The following is a 17,720-nucleotide window of genomic DNA, read 5'->3' as shown; positions in this document are numbered from 1 at the left end:
GTTTTATAGCCGTTATGCCGCCGGTTTGAAATTTCAGAATTTAGGAGTTTGAATTAAGTTGTTTAGTTGATTTGAATTGGATTGATTGATATTGAGTTCTTATGTATCTCCGTACAGATTTGGTTGAAGGCTGTTGAGTTCAGAATTAGCAGAATTCGAAGCGTCGAAGAGTTGATCGAGGTTTGGTATCGAGGTTACCTTATTCGTTGACTTGAGTCGAATGGTTTTTTTGATTGAGCCTTTTATCGTTGTAGCTTGACCAGATTGGGAGCCACATCAAACCGAAGAAAAGGTACAATTCTACATCGAATCGAAAAGGGATGAATACTCGAGTTTTAGATTGATTCTTGAGTCCCTAAATCACATACATGCATGATTACCTGTTCTGATTGATTGCATGCTTTTAAATGAATTACTTGAATGTATTATGATTTCATATGCATTCATATTGAGCCGAATTACTTGATTACCTATTGAATTAGACGTTTTGGGTACTATATTGGAGTGACCTTGGTTTTCGAGTTTTTTCAAGAGCTAGAAGACTCCTTATAGTTGCTTTAAAGTCTAGAGGAAGTGAGATATACCGCATTTGCCTCGATCGGGAGAGTCGGTGAGTTGTGGTGATGTCTTGGCCTCAGGATCCCAATCGAAGGAACAAAAGTCTATTTTATTATCCGATGTTAGATAATCTCGAACCTCGGAGACGTGCATTGAATTTTATTGCATTTCAAATTGAGTTGTTGATGTACTACTTGAAATTACTTGTTTTGTGATCGTTATATCGGGTTTGATATACTTTTTGATATTACTTGTATTGTTGCTTTTACTGGGAATATTATTCTCACCGGAGTTATTCGGTTGTTGTCTCGTTTTGTATGTGTGCTTGGCAATAGGTGGGTCAGGATCGAGTCGGAGGCAGCATGACTAGTTCGGGAGGTGATTGAATGTTAGAAGTGAGGACTTGGTTTAGAAGTTGTTTTAGATTTAGAAATTTATGCATTGTATGATGCTAGATTACGATTTAATGCATGTTGTAGTTTGAGTTTTGGTTGGATTTGGAAAGTTCTGCTTCCTGTTCTATTTTTCAGAATTTATGCAAGGCACGGACCCCGTGCCACATCCGTTCCAGGGTACGTGTACCTTCGCATTTTGTTTAGGTTTTTGAATTTGTTCATGAACGGACCCCGGACATGCCTCTGTGCATGGGTCCATGTGAACATTGGTCGAGGCAGTATCTTGAATTTTTTGAAATGATGGGCACGGCACGGACCCGAGCACGGAGGGTGCATGGGGTCCGTGCATAAACAGAGAGTTGAGTTTTTAGTGCATTTGTTTCGCACGGACCTATGCACGGAGGATGCACAGGGCCCGTGAATTTTTTTGTAGTCTCCGACCCTTGGCTATAGGTTAATGCACGGACCCGAGCACGGAGGGTGCATGGGATCCGTGCATGCCTTTAAAAAAAATTCTCAACCTTTTGTCCGAACTCTCTGTCTATTTTTGAATGATTTATTTTGATCATATGATTAGAATGAAGGTCCTCACAAATAAGACTTGCAGCCTATCGAAAAAGAATGACTTGGGCTTACAACAAAAAGGTGCATCCAAAGGTTTTTCAAGAAGAAGACTTGGTTATGCGAAAGATTCAACATCAATGAGAGAAAAGAAAGTTAAATGCCAAGTATGAAGAACCGTTTAAAGTGATAGGGAAAGCCAGAGTGGCTGCTTATTACTTGGAGGACGCCCAAGGCAAAAAAAAGGAAAAAGGTCGTGGAATGCTCAACACTTGAAAAGATACTATTACTAACAACTCATTTCAGGTCTGTTTTGGTTATTCGTTTCACTGAGCTGGTCTCCAACTATTTTAGTAATATTTTTGTGCTATTTATTCAGTATTTATTATATTTGAAGAGTCAGTCCTGTCGTCAGGAGTCAGAATATGTTTTATTATAATTTTTGAGAAACATTCTTTCTTAATACAATATTATTACTTGAAACATATCACAAAAACCCACGTCAGTGGTATCAAAAGTCTAGGCAGATCTGGCACACAAAATCCACTTCAGTGGTATCAAAATTCCAAGCCGGGCTGGTATCAAAATTCCACATCAGTGGCATCAAAAACCTACCAGTGGTATCAAAAGTCCAGGAAGGTCTGACACACAAAAATCCACTTCAGTGATATCAAAATTCCTGGCAGGGCTGGTATCAAAAGTCCACATCAGTGGCATCAAAAACCCACTTCAGTGGTATCAAAAGTCGAGGAAGGTCTGGCACACAAAAATCCACTTCAGTGGTATCAAAATTCCAGGTAGGGCTGGTGTCAAAAGTCCACATCAGTGGCATCAAAAACCCAAAAGTGGTATCAAAAGTCCAGGCATGTCTGGCACACAAAAATTCACTTCAGTGTTATCAAAATTTCAGGCAGGACTGGTATCAAAAGTCCACATCAGTTCCATCAAAAACCCACCAGTGGTATCAAAAGTCCAGGCAAGCCTGGCACACAAAAATCCACTTAAGTGGTATCAATATTCCAGGCAGGGCTGGTATCAAAAGTCCACATCAATGGCAATCCAGATTCCACGCAGGGCTGATATCATTAAAAGGTCAAAGAATCAGGCAGGTTTAACACAAATAAATATAATCAAGGTCAACCTCTAAGCCTACCAGTCATGGTGCTTTAGAAAGTAAATGGCCAAAACGAAAAAAAACATGTCTCACATGATATGTTCCCTTCCCAACAACAAAGCAAACTCATGTTACAAATGAGTAATTTATCCTATACTCAACAAGAATTCCAATTATATTCAGGGTGGAAAAGTGCTTAGTGTATTCAGTCCAGGATCACATTTGATAACAAGTGTTCGATATCCAACTCGGATTTATTCCTAGTAGGATTGGAGCTTAGGACGAATGTTCTCATGGTAACATTGGATGTCTAGTGCTCAATCTAGAGTTTAATCGGGGTCTTAAATACTGATCTCTTATGGTACCAGTTTAGAAGTTCTTAACCAAGCTGAATAAAGTTATCAAATCGGTATTTCAGATCTGGATTTGAATATACCTTTCCAATGCATGTTTAAATTTCCACTTTTAAATGGCTAAATAAGTAATAGACTTGGTCACAAGTTCAAAATGAGATCATAATTCATGATTGGTAAGATAGACATACCAAGACAGGGATTCTATATCATACTTCAAAATATTATTCAGAATAAGTGAGTTATGGACCCGAGGAGGTCCATAAACAAAAAAACTAAAAATACAAGTGTCCCAAGCAAGCACGTAGCATTTTTTACCCGAACAGGTTGAACAAAAACATAACTGACCACACAGGGTCCATAAGAAAACATGTTTTTAAACAATCCAAAGAGTGTAAATATCTAAAGGGTGGAACTATCGGGCTGCTCGGTGTTTTTCTCTCGATCGGGCTCTTCAGGTTTCCCGGTATTGGCTTTTTCTTCATCGGGCATGTCATCGAAGGCCTTCATAAAATCCAAGAAGCTGGCAGGATGCTCGGTCTCTGAATAGCCATTAGCTTGGAATTGAGCTAAGCATCCTTTGAAGCCTTTGTTAAAAAAGGTAACAGCTTTGACGGCCACCAGGTCGGCAAACTCGGAAGAGTTCAAGAACTCCTTTTTATTTTCACCACACCAACCTCTTGGGAAGTTTTAATCTTCTTGGCCAGGCCCCGAACTATGGTTGCCAGCTCCACCTTCTCTACTTAGAGCTCAGCGATCCTAGTGTTAGCAGTTTCCACGGCAGTGCGGTAGGACTCAACCTCAGCCTTCATCCCATTCATCTCCTCCTCATGTTCACTTTTCATGACTTGTGTTTTCCGCGTAAGCGAGAAAATACGAGAGACAAAGGCCTCCTGGTTTGCAGTGTGATCTTCAGGGGCTTTTAGAGATCGGGTGGTGAGTATTTATACACTTTTGTTATCATCGGTTGTATTCTACTGATTGGATTTGATGTATTTTAAATTATCCGCTCTTTACGCTTTAAGTATTTATTGCATGCGCTAATTAACTCTGATTAGGTAGTGGATCCGGGTAGGGTCGCTACATTTATTTGTATCAGAGCGCATTGCAACTGGGAAATTAGTAAAACGGACTAATACATTTATCTATTATTAATTGACAGATGGCAGATTATGATGAGAGCCACGAAAGTAGAGGTGATGGTCGTTGGGACAGCGGAGACGATTGCAGACATCGCCATGTGCACCGTGACTATCGGAGGCGAGTCATCATGCATAGATGTATGCAAGTGAGCCATAAGCCATTAGGAGGAGGTGAGACCTCAGAGGCTGCTGAGGAGTGGCTAGAGAGAATGGAGCATTGCTTCAGAGAGTTCCGTTTCACAGACGGGGAAAAGATGGAGACTCTTGGTTTCTTACTAAAGGGTCAAGCGAGGAAGTGGTGGAGGTCTACTTTCGCACAGTTTATAGCAGTAAAAGGAGCAGCTACTTGGGCTGAGTTTTGTACTTCTTTCAAGAAAAAGCTAATGAGTTGCTTGGATTGCGACAGGGGACGATGACTATTGAGGAGTATCAGCGGAATTTTTTTGATCTTCTACCTTCTTGCCCGCATATTGCTGAGAGTTCTATGGCCAAGTATGATCATTTCCTTCAGGGTATGAACCCTGAGATTCATCAGATGGTAGCTGTTGGGAGAGACATGACCTATGAGGGTTTGGTGGACCGTTGCCATCAAGCTGAGGATTGTTTACGGAGGAACAGGTCTATGAATTCTTCCGCATCCAGACCGACTAGTTCTTTGGATCCGAGGGGCCAGTCTTTCAAGAAGCAAGGTGGTACTTCTTCTTCTTCTTCTTCCAGATCTGGCAGAGTGCAGCATTTCGGTAGCTAGAGGATGAGCCGGTGTCGTCAGTGCAAGCGAAGACATCCTGCAGGACCGTGTCCTATTTCAGCCAGCACATGTTTCCAGTATGGTTAGGAGGGACATATGAAGAGGGAATTCCCTATGTTGATAGTAGCATCTAGTGGTTCTAGAGGTTCTCAGGCGTCCGTACAGTAGCCGCAACAGCAGCAGTATCAACAGCAGCCTTCTCATCAGCAGCGCCAGCAATCGCAGCCACCGTAGCGACAAACTTCTTCCCGTGGTCATTCTTCTTTATGGCCACGCGTTTAGGGGCAAGTCTATGCACTGAACCAGAAGCAGTCAGAGGCTGACAGTGACAGGATGATTGCAGGTAACTGTAGTTTACGTGGTTTTCCTGTGTATGTCTTGATTGATACGGGTGTGTCACACTCATTTTTATCAGTACGTTTTGCTAAGAAGTATAGATTGACGTTTATTCCTTTAGACGTGTTGTTAGTGGTTTCTAATCCGATGGGTAGCGAGGTCTTAGCTAAGCATCTAGTGGTTGGTTGCTCTTTGGATTTAGAGGGGTATCAACTTAGTGCTAACCTGATGATTCTAGCTATGAAAGATTTCGACTGTATTATTGGGATTGATCTCCTGACTACCTATAGAGATATAGTGGATTGATATCAGCGGTTTGTTCAGTTTTGTCCTGAGGATGGCGAGGCATGGTATTTCTATGGTGGGGGAGTGCGACCTCCGATGCCAGTGGTTTCTGCTCTGAAAGCCCGGCGTGCTTTAGAGTCTGGCGGGGAAGGCTACCTTATCTATGTCATCGATGCATCCTTGGAAGGACCAGACATCCAGGAGGTACCCGTAGTCCTTGAATTTCTTGATGTATTTTCGGAAGAGATTCCAGGCTTACCATCAAGTAGGGAGATCGAGTTTGGCATTGATTTAATGTCAGGGACAACATCGATTTCTAGAGCTCCGTATCGATTAGCACCCACTGAGATGAGAGAGCTCCAGAAGCAACTTCAAGATATTCTTGATAAGGGCTACATTCGGCCAAGTGTTTTGCCATGGGGAGACCCAGTCCTTTTTGTTAAGAAAAAAGATGGGTTGATGCGTCTTTGCATAGACTATCGACAGTTTAATCAAGCAAAGGTGAAGAATAAGTATCCTCTTCCACGAATAGATGATTTTTTTTATCAGCTTCAGGGTACTTCCGTTTACTCAAAAATTGATCTACGGTCGGGATATCACCAGTTGAGGGTTAGAGATGAGGATATCTCTAAGACAACATTTCGTACGCAGTATGGTCACTACGAGTTTTTAGTAATGTCGTTTGGTTTGACGAATGCTCCAGAAGTCTTTATGGATTTGATGAACAGAGTATTTTGCAACTTTCTGGATAAGTTCGTTGTGGTGTTCTTCGACGATATCCTTGTGTATTCTCGCAGTGTTGACAAGCACGTTTTCCATCTACGTACATTATTGCATATTCTGAGAGATAGGCAGTTGTACGCTAAGTTGAGGATGTGTGACTTCTAGATTGACCGAGTTGTTTTCCTTGGTCATGTGATTTCACGAGACGGTGTTTCAGTATATCCTAGTAAGACGGAAGCCATTTTGAATTGGTCACGTCCGACGACAGTTTCAGAGATTCGTAGTTTCCTTGGGATGGCAGGCTACTACCGAAGATTCGTGGAGAACTTTTCTCAGATTTGTAAGCCTTTGACGCAGCTGACGAGGAATGATGTACCTTTCATTTGGACGTCGGAGTGCGATGAGAGTTTTCACGAGTTGCGACGCTGTCTGACTATAGCTTCAGTGTTGTCCCTACCATCTGGATCAGGTGGCTTTGTTGTTCACACCGATGCTTATCTCCATGGTTTGGGATGTGTGTTATCGCAGAGAGGTCATGTGATTGCCTGTGCCTCTAGGAAATTGAAGACTCATGAGGAAAACTATCCCGTACACGATTTAGATCTTGCGGTCATTGTATTTGCTCTTAAGATATGACGTCATTATTTGTACGGTGAGAGGTTCAAGATCTTCACTGACCATAAGAGTTTGAAGTATTTGTTCACTCAGGCAGAGTTGAACATGAGGCAGCGACGCTGGTTGGATCTTGTTGAAGGACTATGATTGCGAGATCAAGTACCATCCAGGATCTTTTAATCCAGTTGCGGATGCTCTTAGCTACAAAGAGCATGTGAGTTTGCTTCGTACCAGCTCAGTTCCGCGAGTGGTAGAGGAGTGTTGTTCCTTGGGTTTCACTTTTTGACATACGAAGGAATAGCAGGGAGTTTGCATTTCATCTGTGCTTGCCGAATCAGCCTTGTATACGCATATATGTGAGTCGCAGACCGTTGATCCGAAGATGCAGAAGTTAGCCCGATTGACTCAAGATAGGATTACTTCTGGTTTTCATTTGCAGAATGATGGTCTGTTGTGTCTCTCTAGACGTGTGGTGGTTCCTGATGATTCCACATTACGAGAGGAGATTCTATCACAAGTTCATCGTAGTAGATTCTCTGTGCATCCAGGCAGCATGAAAATGTACAAGGATCTACGCACGAGATTCTGGTGGAAAGGGATGAAGCGCAGTATTTATCAGTTTGCGTCTCGGTGCCTTGTGTGTCAACAGGTCAAGGTAGAGTTTGAACAACCCGAAGGATTGCTCCAGAGGCGATCTGGGTTGTTGTGGATCGATTGTGGAAGTCCGCGCATTTTTTGCCATATAATCGGGACTTTACTTTTGATAGGATGACACGTCTGTACGTTCAAGAGGTTGTTCGTCTTCATGGGATTCCATTGAGTATTGTCACTGACCGAGATCCGAGGTTTAATTATAGATTTTGGGGTATCTTCCAACGAGCTCTTGGCACTACTCTGAGTTTGAGAAGCTTACCACCCGAAGACCGACGGGCAGAGTGAGAGGACTATTCGTACTCTCGAGGACATGCTTCGAGCGAAATTGATGGATTTTGGACCAGCGTGGCATGACCATTTGGCGTTGGTAGAGTTTTCTTATAACAACAGTTATCACAGCAGCATTGGCATGACACCATTCGAGGCCTTATACGGACGCCGCTGTCATACGCCTTTGTTTTGGGACGAAAATGGCGAACGTCAAGTCGAAGGTCCACAAATGATTCAGCAGATGACCGATGCAGTGAAGATGATTCGTAAGAGGATTAAGGTCGCCTAGGATCAATAGGCTAGGTATGCTAACACTCACCGCAGACCATTGAATTTTGAGGTAGAGGAACATGTGTTTCTGCGAGTGTCACCTTTCCGAAAGGTGATGAGATTTGGACTCAAGGGCAAGTTGTCGCCGAGATTCATTGGTCCGTTTGAGATTCTTGAGAAAGTTGGAGACGTGGCTTATCGTTTGGCTTTTCCACCCTATCTTTCTAGCATTCATGATGTGTTTCATGTGTCCTTGTTGAGGCAGTACGTGGCAGATGAGTCGCACATCTTGCATCCTACGGAGGTGAAATTGGATCAGGATTTGTCCTACGTGGAGAGACCTCTCAGGATTCTTGACAGGAATGAGAAGGTGCTTCGCAACAAACGCATACCTCTAGTAATGGTGCAGTGGCAGCGTATAGGAACTGAAGAAGAAACATGGGAGCTGGAGAGCCGGATGCGAGCTGAGCATCCAGAGTTGTTTTGATGTTTTGTACCTTTCTTTGTAAATATTTGTACTTCGTAATGTTCAGTTTTAATACAGAACATTTTCTTGATTTTTCATGTTTTCCTCTAGACTTAAATTTTGAGGATGAAATTTCTTACGTGGGGGAGAATGTAGTGACCCGTACCCAAATTGAGAGATTAAGTGTTAATAACTAAGTCATTATCAAGTAAACGAGATTAAGGAAGCTTCAGATGAGTCTACGAACTACAGAAACAAACTCAGAATGATCAGAAATGGCCCGAAGGATGACAAGAATGGAAGCAACGTTCGTCGATCGGACGCAACGTTATGGTCAGCTGATGTTATCCGTGGCATCAGCAAGGTGACGTCATTGCTTATGAATGTGATGGGACATCGGATGCAAAGTTCGTCGAACGGACGCAACGTTCGGAGGAACGGACGTTCCATTCTGCGTCTATAAATATGGGATCCGAGGCCTCATTTCAACTTGCCCCTCTCCTCTCTCTTCTCTCGATTCCTTAGCCTTCTAACTTATATCTAGGGAATTCTAGGCGTCCTATTGGGAATTCGGAAGTAGCGGAGTGATCTAGGCATCGTAGCGGAGCTGTGGCCAAGTTTTGAGGAAAGCGACAACAAAGAGCTGACGACGGACGCAGGTATAGCTTTGGCTTTCTAAAAATATTTAGGAGTATGGAATAGCTTAGTTAAGGCTTTTAGAGCTTAATAAATGATGCATGGGTATTTGCATTGTAGTTCGCAGTAGTGTGGACTTGTAGGCGTGAGATCTAGACCAATGGTGCTAGGATTGACCCGCAGTGTTAGAGGAAAGTAAGTACTGACCGAGATAGCCGGCATGATATATATGCTTATATGTTGCATGAGTATGTTGTATATGGTTTGCCATTTTTTACGGCTTTAGCACATGCATGTTTTTACACTGGACTGCATCTGGTATGATGCGAGTCATGACAGTTTCTATCGGTGATGAGTTACTCATTATGGATTCGTGTCTGGGGAGACTCAGCCCCTGGTTTTGCTATCACTAAGAGCGGCCACGACGGTGGGCTTTGACGCTATAGTTTATAGGGAAATATACGAGTATTCCGCGGAGTCGCTCTCTTATCACGATACTGTGTATTCATGGCCTGAGTAGATTGTTTTACCCAGTATTTTAAATTTATTTTCTTGCTGCATATTAGTTTATATATCATTGCTTTCGTATTGAGCGTTGTCGCTCATGCTCTTGTGTTTGGTATTTTTGGGATACCTTGTGGCGGGGCAGGTTTGTGGCTGGATGGTCCAAGTGATTCGCAGCAGGGTTGAGTTCATTACCTGTTACAATGAGAGTTTAGCGGTAGGGCTTGTGACCCTAAAGACTTTCGAATTGAATGTATAAGAGTATTTATACACTTTTGTTATCATCGGTTATATTCTGCCGATTGGATTTGATGTATTTAAAATTATCCGCTCTTTACGCTTTAAGTATTTATTGCATGCGCTCATTAACTCTGATTAGGTAGTGGATCCGGGTAGGGTCGCTACATCAGGTCAGGCGTGCTCTGGAGATTTTGACAGAGTAGAAGCGTTGTGGTGAAAAGTAAAAATGAAAATTTTTTCTTGCTATTTATAGAGGGGGTGAATCAATCTGGACCATTTATTGTTACCTTGATCCATGGCTCGGGATGGGCCAAGTCAGTGTATTCAAGTCTTAGGAACCGTACCATCGGGGACATCCGGATCGTTCGCAAGAAACATATCACTTGGATCAAAATATGAGTCGTCCATCAGAAACACATGGGCTCGGTATTTTATTGGTATTCAGTCTAAATTCATTCTTCTTTTAAATCAGTTTGGGAGGTACTATTGTTACCCCAAGAAAATATTCCAACTCGAGCCCATTTATAATGGGTCCGTAAGGAATGGCCCAATTACAAAATCATTGTTCTATGTCAAGGTCCAGTCCGGCATAGGATATATCAGGTTTTTTCATGGCCTGGGCTGGATTTAGTGGGCCGACCCGAGTTGGGCCCAATAGGCCGCGCATGCTTTTCCTAGGTCAAGTAGGACTCAAATGCATAAGAGATAATCTTGACCATTTTCTAATATTCACGAGATAGGGATAAACATAAGGGTGGTCCAATGAATAAAGAGTCCTACCTCAGGATATGTTATATTTAGACTAGGTAACTTGCTCCATTCATCCCTATAAATACAGGTATTGTTATGGTTGTACTCACTCATCACACATTATTCACTATTCATTCACACACTCACTATATACATATTCATCCTTTTCCATTATGCAGTTTTCGCATTCATCATACCCCTCACCTTCAAGGCACTGACTTAGGCATCGGAGGGGTCACGCCGAAAACACTTTCGGCACCCCCTGACCTAGCTGTTGCTTGTGAAGGAACTACACCAAACTCAACCCAACCTGCTTTTGGATAGGGATCTGTGGATCTATTCTACCACACCAAACCCAAGGTAAAATTTCGACATCATAATCTGTCATTTTTATTATACACAAACGATCTCATGGAAGCAATAGCATAGTTTTTAAGAAACTTTCAAAACACATAAGAATTTTTAAAAATTTGCCCCTCTCCATGAATCAAATGACTCCAAGAATCAATGGAGTTACTTTGTAGAACCATTTCTTGAGAAGAAATCGAAGAACCAACATCCGCATCAAACTCATTACTTAAAGAAAATCAACAATAAAATAATTCAATAAATCACTTGAAATACCAACATTCATATCTTAATTGAAATGTACTTATTAACCGTATGAGTAAATTAAAAGGTAAATTGGATTATTTATTTCTAATGTTTGGATGTAGCACAAATACAAACAAAGAAAGATACAAATTACCTAAGAATATTCTTGTCAATTGGAATAATTTCTTCTTTTCGGATTGCTATCATGTCAATGATGATTACTTTCATATAGACAAACAATCGGATCATATTACTGACATCCTGGTTTTCATTCGATGTCACATATAACTTTCGGTGAGGTGCAAGATATTGTAAGATGGTTGAAGAAGAATTTATTTGATCACATTTTTTTCCAAGATGCAAGCACATCTGCATTAGGCTCATATCTTCCTCTATTGTAAAGATAAACAAATTCTTGTTGTACGAACAACTTCCTAGCATCATCATACCACTTTCAATATTGACTCAAATATCTTCACAAAAAAGGGTGTTATTGTTTAATATTAATGAAGATAAATATTAGGAATTTCGGGCAGCTTTTTGTCATTAAGAAGGAAAAACATTGCGTGTTAATTGTACCATTGTTCAACTTTTCCTTATAAACAAATCCTGGGATAATACCTTCAAATGTCCCTGTTATTTTCGTGATTTCTCATTGATGTCCCTCAAAATATTTTGGTGCTATTTATATCCCTAATTCGAACTTTAATTTTCAATAAATATACCTGCCATCACCTACTCCGTTAACGTGTAACGGAACACTCACATGCAAGGCACGTGAGTCGGGAAATGCCCAAATTAAATATCTACACTTCATTCTTTCAAAGTGATGAACCATAATCCCCAAAATCCACCTTTCGCTCCAAATTTGTTGTTGCCTTTGTGTCATCCCGAGTTGGGAGGGAGACCACCGGTGGGGATTTTGTTCCACGGCCCACCAGGATATAGGAAAACCATGTTGGCTCATGCCATCGGCAATGAGTCCACACTCCTCTTTATTTCATCGTTGAAATTTGAAATGTTAACACGGCTAAGTATTAGCTTCTTCCTGCTTAAGTTAAGCAAAAACATATATAAACACAAATACTTTCTTTATACTCTCCATCAGTCATCACCACAGCCAAAATCCCTCAAATTCAATTCAGTTCCTGTGAATATCACGTACACCATGGCTAGCCCATGTGAAGATCACGTAGCTAAAGAATCACAACCTCCAGAAGCCATTGCCCCATCTACCACCGCAAGTACTCTGCCTGCGGGGGGAGAAGTCGGGAAGGGGGAAGATCAGAAAGCTAGAGAATTCGAACATCGCAAAACATCCTGCTCATCCACCATGACACAACAAATGCCAGAGGAAGATGTGAATAAGTTGTGTACTCATGAGATGGGAGCTCCGGCAATGCCAAATGTTCACCCGGACAATTAGTTGGCGGCCCATTGGTAGGCTCCAAATTTGGAGCAAAGGGGAAGGTGGATTTTGGGATCAGGTTTCGTCACTTTGAAAAAAATGGTGTGTTGAACTTTAATGTGGGCATTTCTTGACTCACGTGCAAGGCAAGTGAGTGTTCCGTTATATGTTCACGGAGTACTTGACAGCAAGGATATTTATTGAAAATTAAAGTTCGAATTATGTTAGGAACACCTGGATAAGATCTAAAACTGTAGTGGTGTGCATACATCTTGCATATGATTAAGGTGCATTATGTTGGCTTCATGCCACTTTGCTTAAGATTCCACATAATTTATATGCATGATTTATTGAGATAGCAGTTTCTTTATTATAACATTAAAATAGGCTGAGTTCACTTTTATGTTCTACAGGGTTGGTGTAAATTTATGAATCTTTCTGTTATACAAAGATAAAGAGAACTACTTTTTTTCAGTTGCAGTGATATTTTCTGATAGATCTCTGAATATGTAATACTTGATTGAACATTTCAGCATATGTTGTCCCTTCTGTTTTGTAGAGTGCATGAAGGTCGGAAGTCTTGCCAGTTTTCGGAGGTTTCCCATTTTAATAAGGAGAGAATACTCTGCCTTGCTTCCAGCGGAAAGCAACCAGTTTTCGGAGGTTTCCTTGATTATCACCGGCAAGTCTTGTGTATTATTGCTTATTTATGTAAGACATATTTTCAAATAAACATAAAGGAGTCAATATGAAAAGATATGCTTTATTCTTGTAGCTTAATCCATTATTTATTTAAAAAAACACATGAATTGGTGGAAAGTAGAAAATCTGTGTTGCTTTGTATACTTGTACAGTGAGCTTTTTGCATTCGCAGGTGTGAGCAAGAAGGTTCATTTCTTAGTGGAGATTTGTTCAAGTTTGGCAGGAAGAACAATGAGGAATGCTTTTGGAATGGGATGATGACAGCAGTAAAAAATAATAGATCCAATTTGCAAGGGTAGTAATATTATGGAGTGCGGTCTCTTCACCATCTAAGTAGAAAATCTCATGTATTATTGTACATTTATTTTTTTAGTGTTAGTTCTTTCTCATTTTATTGATTGCTTATGAATTTATAAATATTATTTTTTATTGTTGGAAAATTGTATATTAAATTGTATTTTTGAATTTTGTATTTTAAATGATTTATAATATTGAAAAATTGTGTATTAAATTTTAAATTTTTTTTTTGTTTTTTATTTAAAAAAAGACAACGTTTTTAAACCGTTGTCGTAGGCTTTTTAAAACCGTTGTCATTAACGACAAAAGGCTACAGTTTTATTTCTTAAAAAAACAACGGTTTAAAACCGTTGTCTTTAACGACAAAAGACTCTGGTTTTTCACCGTAGTCTATGACCGCACTTTTAACTACATATCGTTTAATATCGGTTTTACAAACCCAATTAACTACAGTTTTTCATCGTAGTCTTTTACGACATAAGACTACGGTTTTAAACCGTAGTCTTTTATGATAAAAGACTACGGTTTTAAACTGTAGTCTATGACCGCACTTTTAACTACATAGCGTTTAACATCGATTTTACAACCCCAATTAACTACGTTTTTCCACCGTAGTCTTTCACCGTTTTTGTTGTAGTGTCATGATTGGGGATACCGAATTACGACCACAGCTTCATCGTGACTTTGATATAACAAGATCACTTGCTTTACTTCTAATCCACTCGAGAAGTTTTAGAGTTTCATCATCATTATTTGCTGTCAAATCTGCAATATTTGTAAATGCCTTGCACAATTTCTCATAGTTTAACCGACCAGGAGTGGTTATCCATCCATTATAATTGATTTTCACCCGGCCCTCATATACAATCTACTCACATCCGTCCTCCAACATCGAATTATATATTGCTCAGGAATGACCGACAACTTGTTACGGTTCAAAACGGCAATAGCATGCCTACAGATTATTCCCCTAAACTCAAATAGGTGACAATTACAAGAAAATGTGTTTTTATCTCTCTCAAACATAATTTCAAACCATTTCTCTTTGACTTTTTCTCGCACCGTAAAATTTTCTATAACCACATATCTCTTACCAAAAGACCCCTCATCACTGGATTCAATGTCGCAATACATCTTTCTTGTTAATTCTTGTTGAAATTCTTTAAATTTTGCAATTGTAAAAGCACTCTGAAATTGCCTCTCCATATCGAATCGAAGTAACACAAGGGACCATCTCGGAAAAGGATTTAAAATCAGCTTGAAACTCTTTTTCTACTTTACTCCTCATAGCTCACTCATATTGCTCCACAAATTGTTTTAAAGATGTTTTTGAATGGACATACCCGTAAAAAAAAAAAAAGACATTCATACTCTCACTCCATTGGGTTGTTGACATTCCGGCCCAAAACGAAGTCTTCAGAAAACATGGAACCCAACGACTTATATCCCTAAAAAGACCGATCAACCAATCATTATTTCGTAATTCATATATATCAAGCATAGAAAACCAACCCTGTTCGAACTCCTCTATACTTTGTGATTCATACACCAATTCATGTACAACCAAGAGTATGGAAACCTTTTGACAATGGTATCCAAAATTTTCAGGTAATTTCTTGAGTATATGCCACAAACACCCCTGTGTTTTTAGTTAAGAAATACTACTTCTATGGCATTCTGCATTGCCCTGTCTTGATCAGTAATTATCCTTGATCAGTGATTATCCCCTGCAATGCCTGAAACTTCATGCACTCTGTATTCTCATGCAAACAAATTAAGAGGATAACTGATCATATATTTGCACTTCAAGACAACATTACAAAGAAACAAGAACTGATACAATTTTCCTGTCGAAATCACTCACTTAATTCTCTTGAAACATAAAGAACTTGAAAAAAATTAAATGTACTTTGAATTATTACAATGCTGCAAACAATATATTAAACTTGAATTCATCCTTTTGAAGATGAAACAGAAGTGGTAATCACACCTTCTTGAAATGCTCATGGATGATATGGAGGGAGTGGTGGGAAATGTCCAAACTTGGGGTGTTTGAAGTACTTTGGAGGAAGCTGTGGAACAGGGGGGCAAGGTTTCTTGATCACTGGTGGATAATATGGTGGCAGAGGCTTGGTTACCACCGGTGGCTCGGGTTTGGGCTTGTAGATAGGAACTGGTGGTTTGTAAACAGGTGGCTCGGGTTTGGGCTTGTAAATTGGAACTGGTGGCTTGTATACTGGTGGCTCGGGTTTTGGCTTGTAGATAGGAACTGGTGGCTTGTATACCGGTGGCTCGGGTTTGGGTTTGTAGATAGGTACTGGCGGGGGAAGAGGTTTGTAAACTGGTGGCTTGGGTTTAGGCTTGTAGACCGGTGGCTCTGGCTTGGAGATTGGTGGACATGGTTTCTTCGGGGGTTTGTGGACCGGTGGTTTATGGACGGGTGGTTTATGGACAGGTGGTTTGGGCTTGTAAACTGGAACAGGTGGCTTGTATACAGGTGGTTCCGGCTTGTAGACTGGTGGTTTAGGCTTGTAAACCGGAACAGGTGGCTTGTATACAGGTGGTTCTGGCTTGTAAACCGGAACAGGTGGTTTAGGCTTGTAAACCGGAACAGGTGGCTTGTATACAGGTGGTTCAGGTTTGTAAACCGGAACAGGTGGTTCGGGCTTGTAAACAGGGACCGGTGGCTTGTAGACTGGGGGTTCTGGCTTGTAAACCGGAACCGGCGGGTTGTAGACTGGTGGATTCGGCTTGTAAACAGGGACCGGTGGCTGGTAGACCGGCACCGGTGGAGGAAGGAACCAAGGGAAATGGTTCTTCCAAGGATCAATTGGGAGAGGAGGGAACTTGAAAATGGGCCAAAAGAATTTAGAAGTGCACAATGCAGCTGAAAATTTGAGATTCTTGCTTGGGCTAAAGGTGTATATGCCTTTGGTTTGGGATTTGAACACAATCTTGGCTGCGTCTAGGCCATCATGGGCAGGGCAAGCAACCGCAGCCGCGCTGTGCAACTGCGCATAGCATTCTTCTTTGAGTTTGTGTCCATCTTCAGCTATCGTTTTCGGGATCGAGACCTTGAATTTGCCTTCATCGTCGAGCTCCCCGAAGCCGACTCTTATGATCTTTCCGTCTTTGAGCTTGCAGTCTATGCTTACATGAAGCCCTTAATTCATGCAAAAGAGTGAAAAAGGTCAGAACTTGAGCATCCAAATGTGGGCTTAATATTAGCTTTGGCAAGATTAATGAAATAGTGTCCAAGAAACAAAGATTAAATTATACTAACTGACATTTGAAGTTTCTTGATTATTCTGTCAGAGTACGTAGAAAGGTAAATTTCTTGTGTCATCATTTATATTGAAGTCAAGACACATCATATTGATGTTTTAAATTTATCCAATGAAATGTTTTTTTTAAAAAATACAATGTAATGATATATATGTTAGTTTAAAAAACACGACTTTAAAAAACTAGAGTGATGTCGTTCCCTTTTAGCTTCTCACAAATGCCTTTTGTTATTTGCAATCAGTTCGTTACCTGAAAATGCCTGGCTGGTTTTAAAGTGATTCTCCTCACAATCTGCACACTCTCCGGTCCCGACGACCTCGAACGTATGGTCAGGATCAGCATTACAGAAACTCACTGCAAATAGTAAAGACAGAACAAAGAAACTTCCACAAAGGGAATGCACCCTCATTTTATCCCACTGAGCTTTTAACCCTCCAACAAATTACTCAAAATTGAAACAGAAAACAAAAGGGCATCAGCCCAAATTTAGTTGAATATCAGAAACTATATATAATATATATCTATATGTTTTTTATTCTTGAATGAGTGGAATGCAGGATCTCTATTGTATTATATATATAGTGTTTCTTGGGTTCAGTTCAGTGTGTATAATGAACACAGCCGACGTGTCGAAGTACTTAATTAATGAGATCACATGTTAGTTGGTATCATTGATTCTGCATTAGCCCCGTCGGCTGAGGGCAGATAATTATCGTCATTAGCTCAGTAACCGTTATAATAGGTGATGGGCACTTTTTCATGCACTTTCTTTTGTTTAATTATCAATACTTGATAAAAATTGTGAAATATAACT

At 40.6% G+C, this 17,720-nt stretch overlaps 1 protein-coding gene across 1 annotated transcript; it reads right to left on the bottom strand.

Moving 5' to 3' along the window:
* Positions 1–15,395: 15,395 nt before the first annotated feature.
* LOC140865279 (uncharacterized) lies at positions 15,396–17,434 on the bottom strand. The gene is made up of 2 exons (XM_073269869.1): positions 17,156–17,434; positions 15,396–16,784 (listed from the first exon to the last, which is right to left on the bottom strand). Exons 1-2 carry the CDS (start codon positions 17,313–17,315, stop codon positions 15,625–15,627), a joined length of 1,320 nt encoding a protein of 439 aa, XP_073125970.1. The 5' UTR covers positions 17,316–17,434; the 3' UTR covers positions 15,396–15,624.
* Between the last annotated feature and the right edge of the window lie 286 nt (positions 17,435–17,720).

Source organism: Henckelia pumila, chromosome 4 (genome assembly GCF_033568475.1).
Source record: "Henckelia pumila isolate YLH828 chromosome 4, ASM3356847v2, whole genome shotgun sequence".
Classification (NCBI taxonomy): Eukaryota; Viridiplantae; Streptophyta; class Magnoliopsida; order Lamiales; family Gesneriaceae; genus Henckelia; species Henckelia pumila.
The sequence above is the reverse complement of the archived record's forward strand: the minus strand, read 5'-3'. Positions and strand labels throughout refer to the sequence as shown.

Excerpts from the sequence above, each read along its gene's own strand:
- LOC140865279 (XM_073269869.1), bottom strand. The coding sequence starts at position 17,315 with ATGAGGGTGCATTCCCTTTGTGGAAGTTTCTTTGTTCTGTCTTTACTA. Across the intron at positions 16,785-17,155 it reads AACCAGCCAGGCATTTTCAG|GGCTTCATGTAAGCATAGAC; the intron begins GTAACGAACTGA and ends GCATGAATTAAG.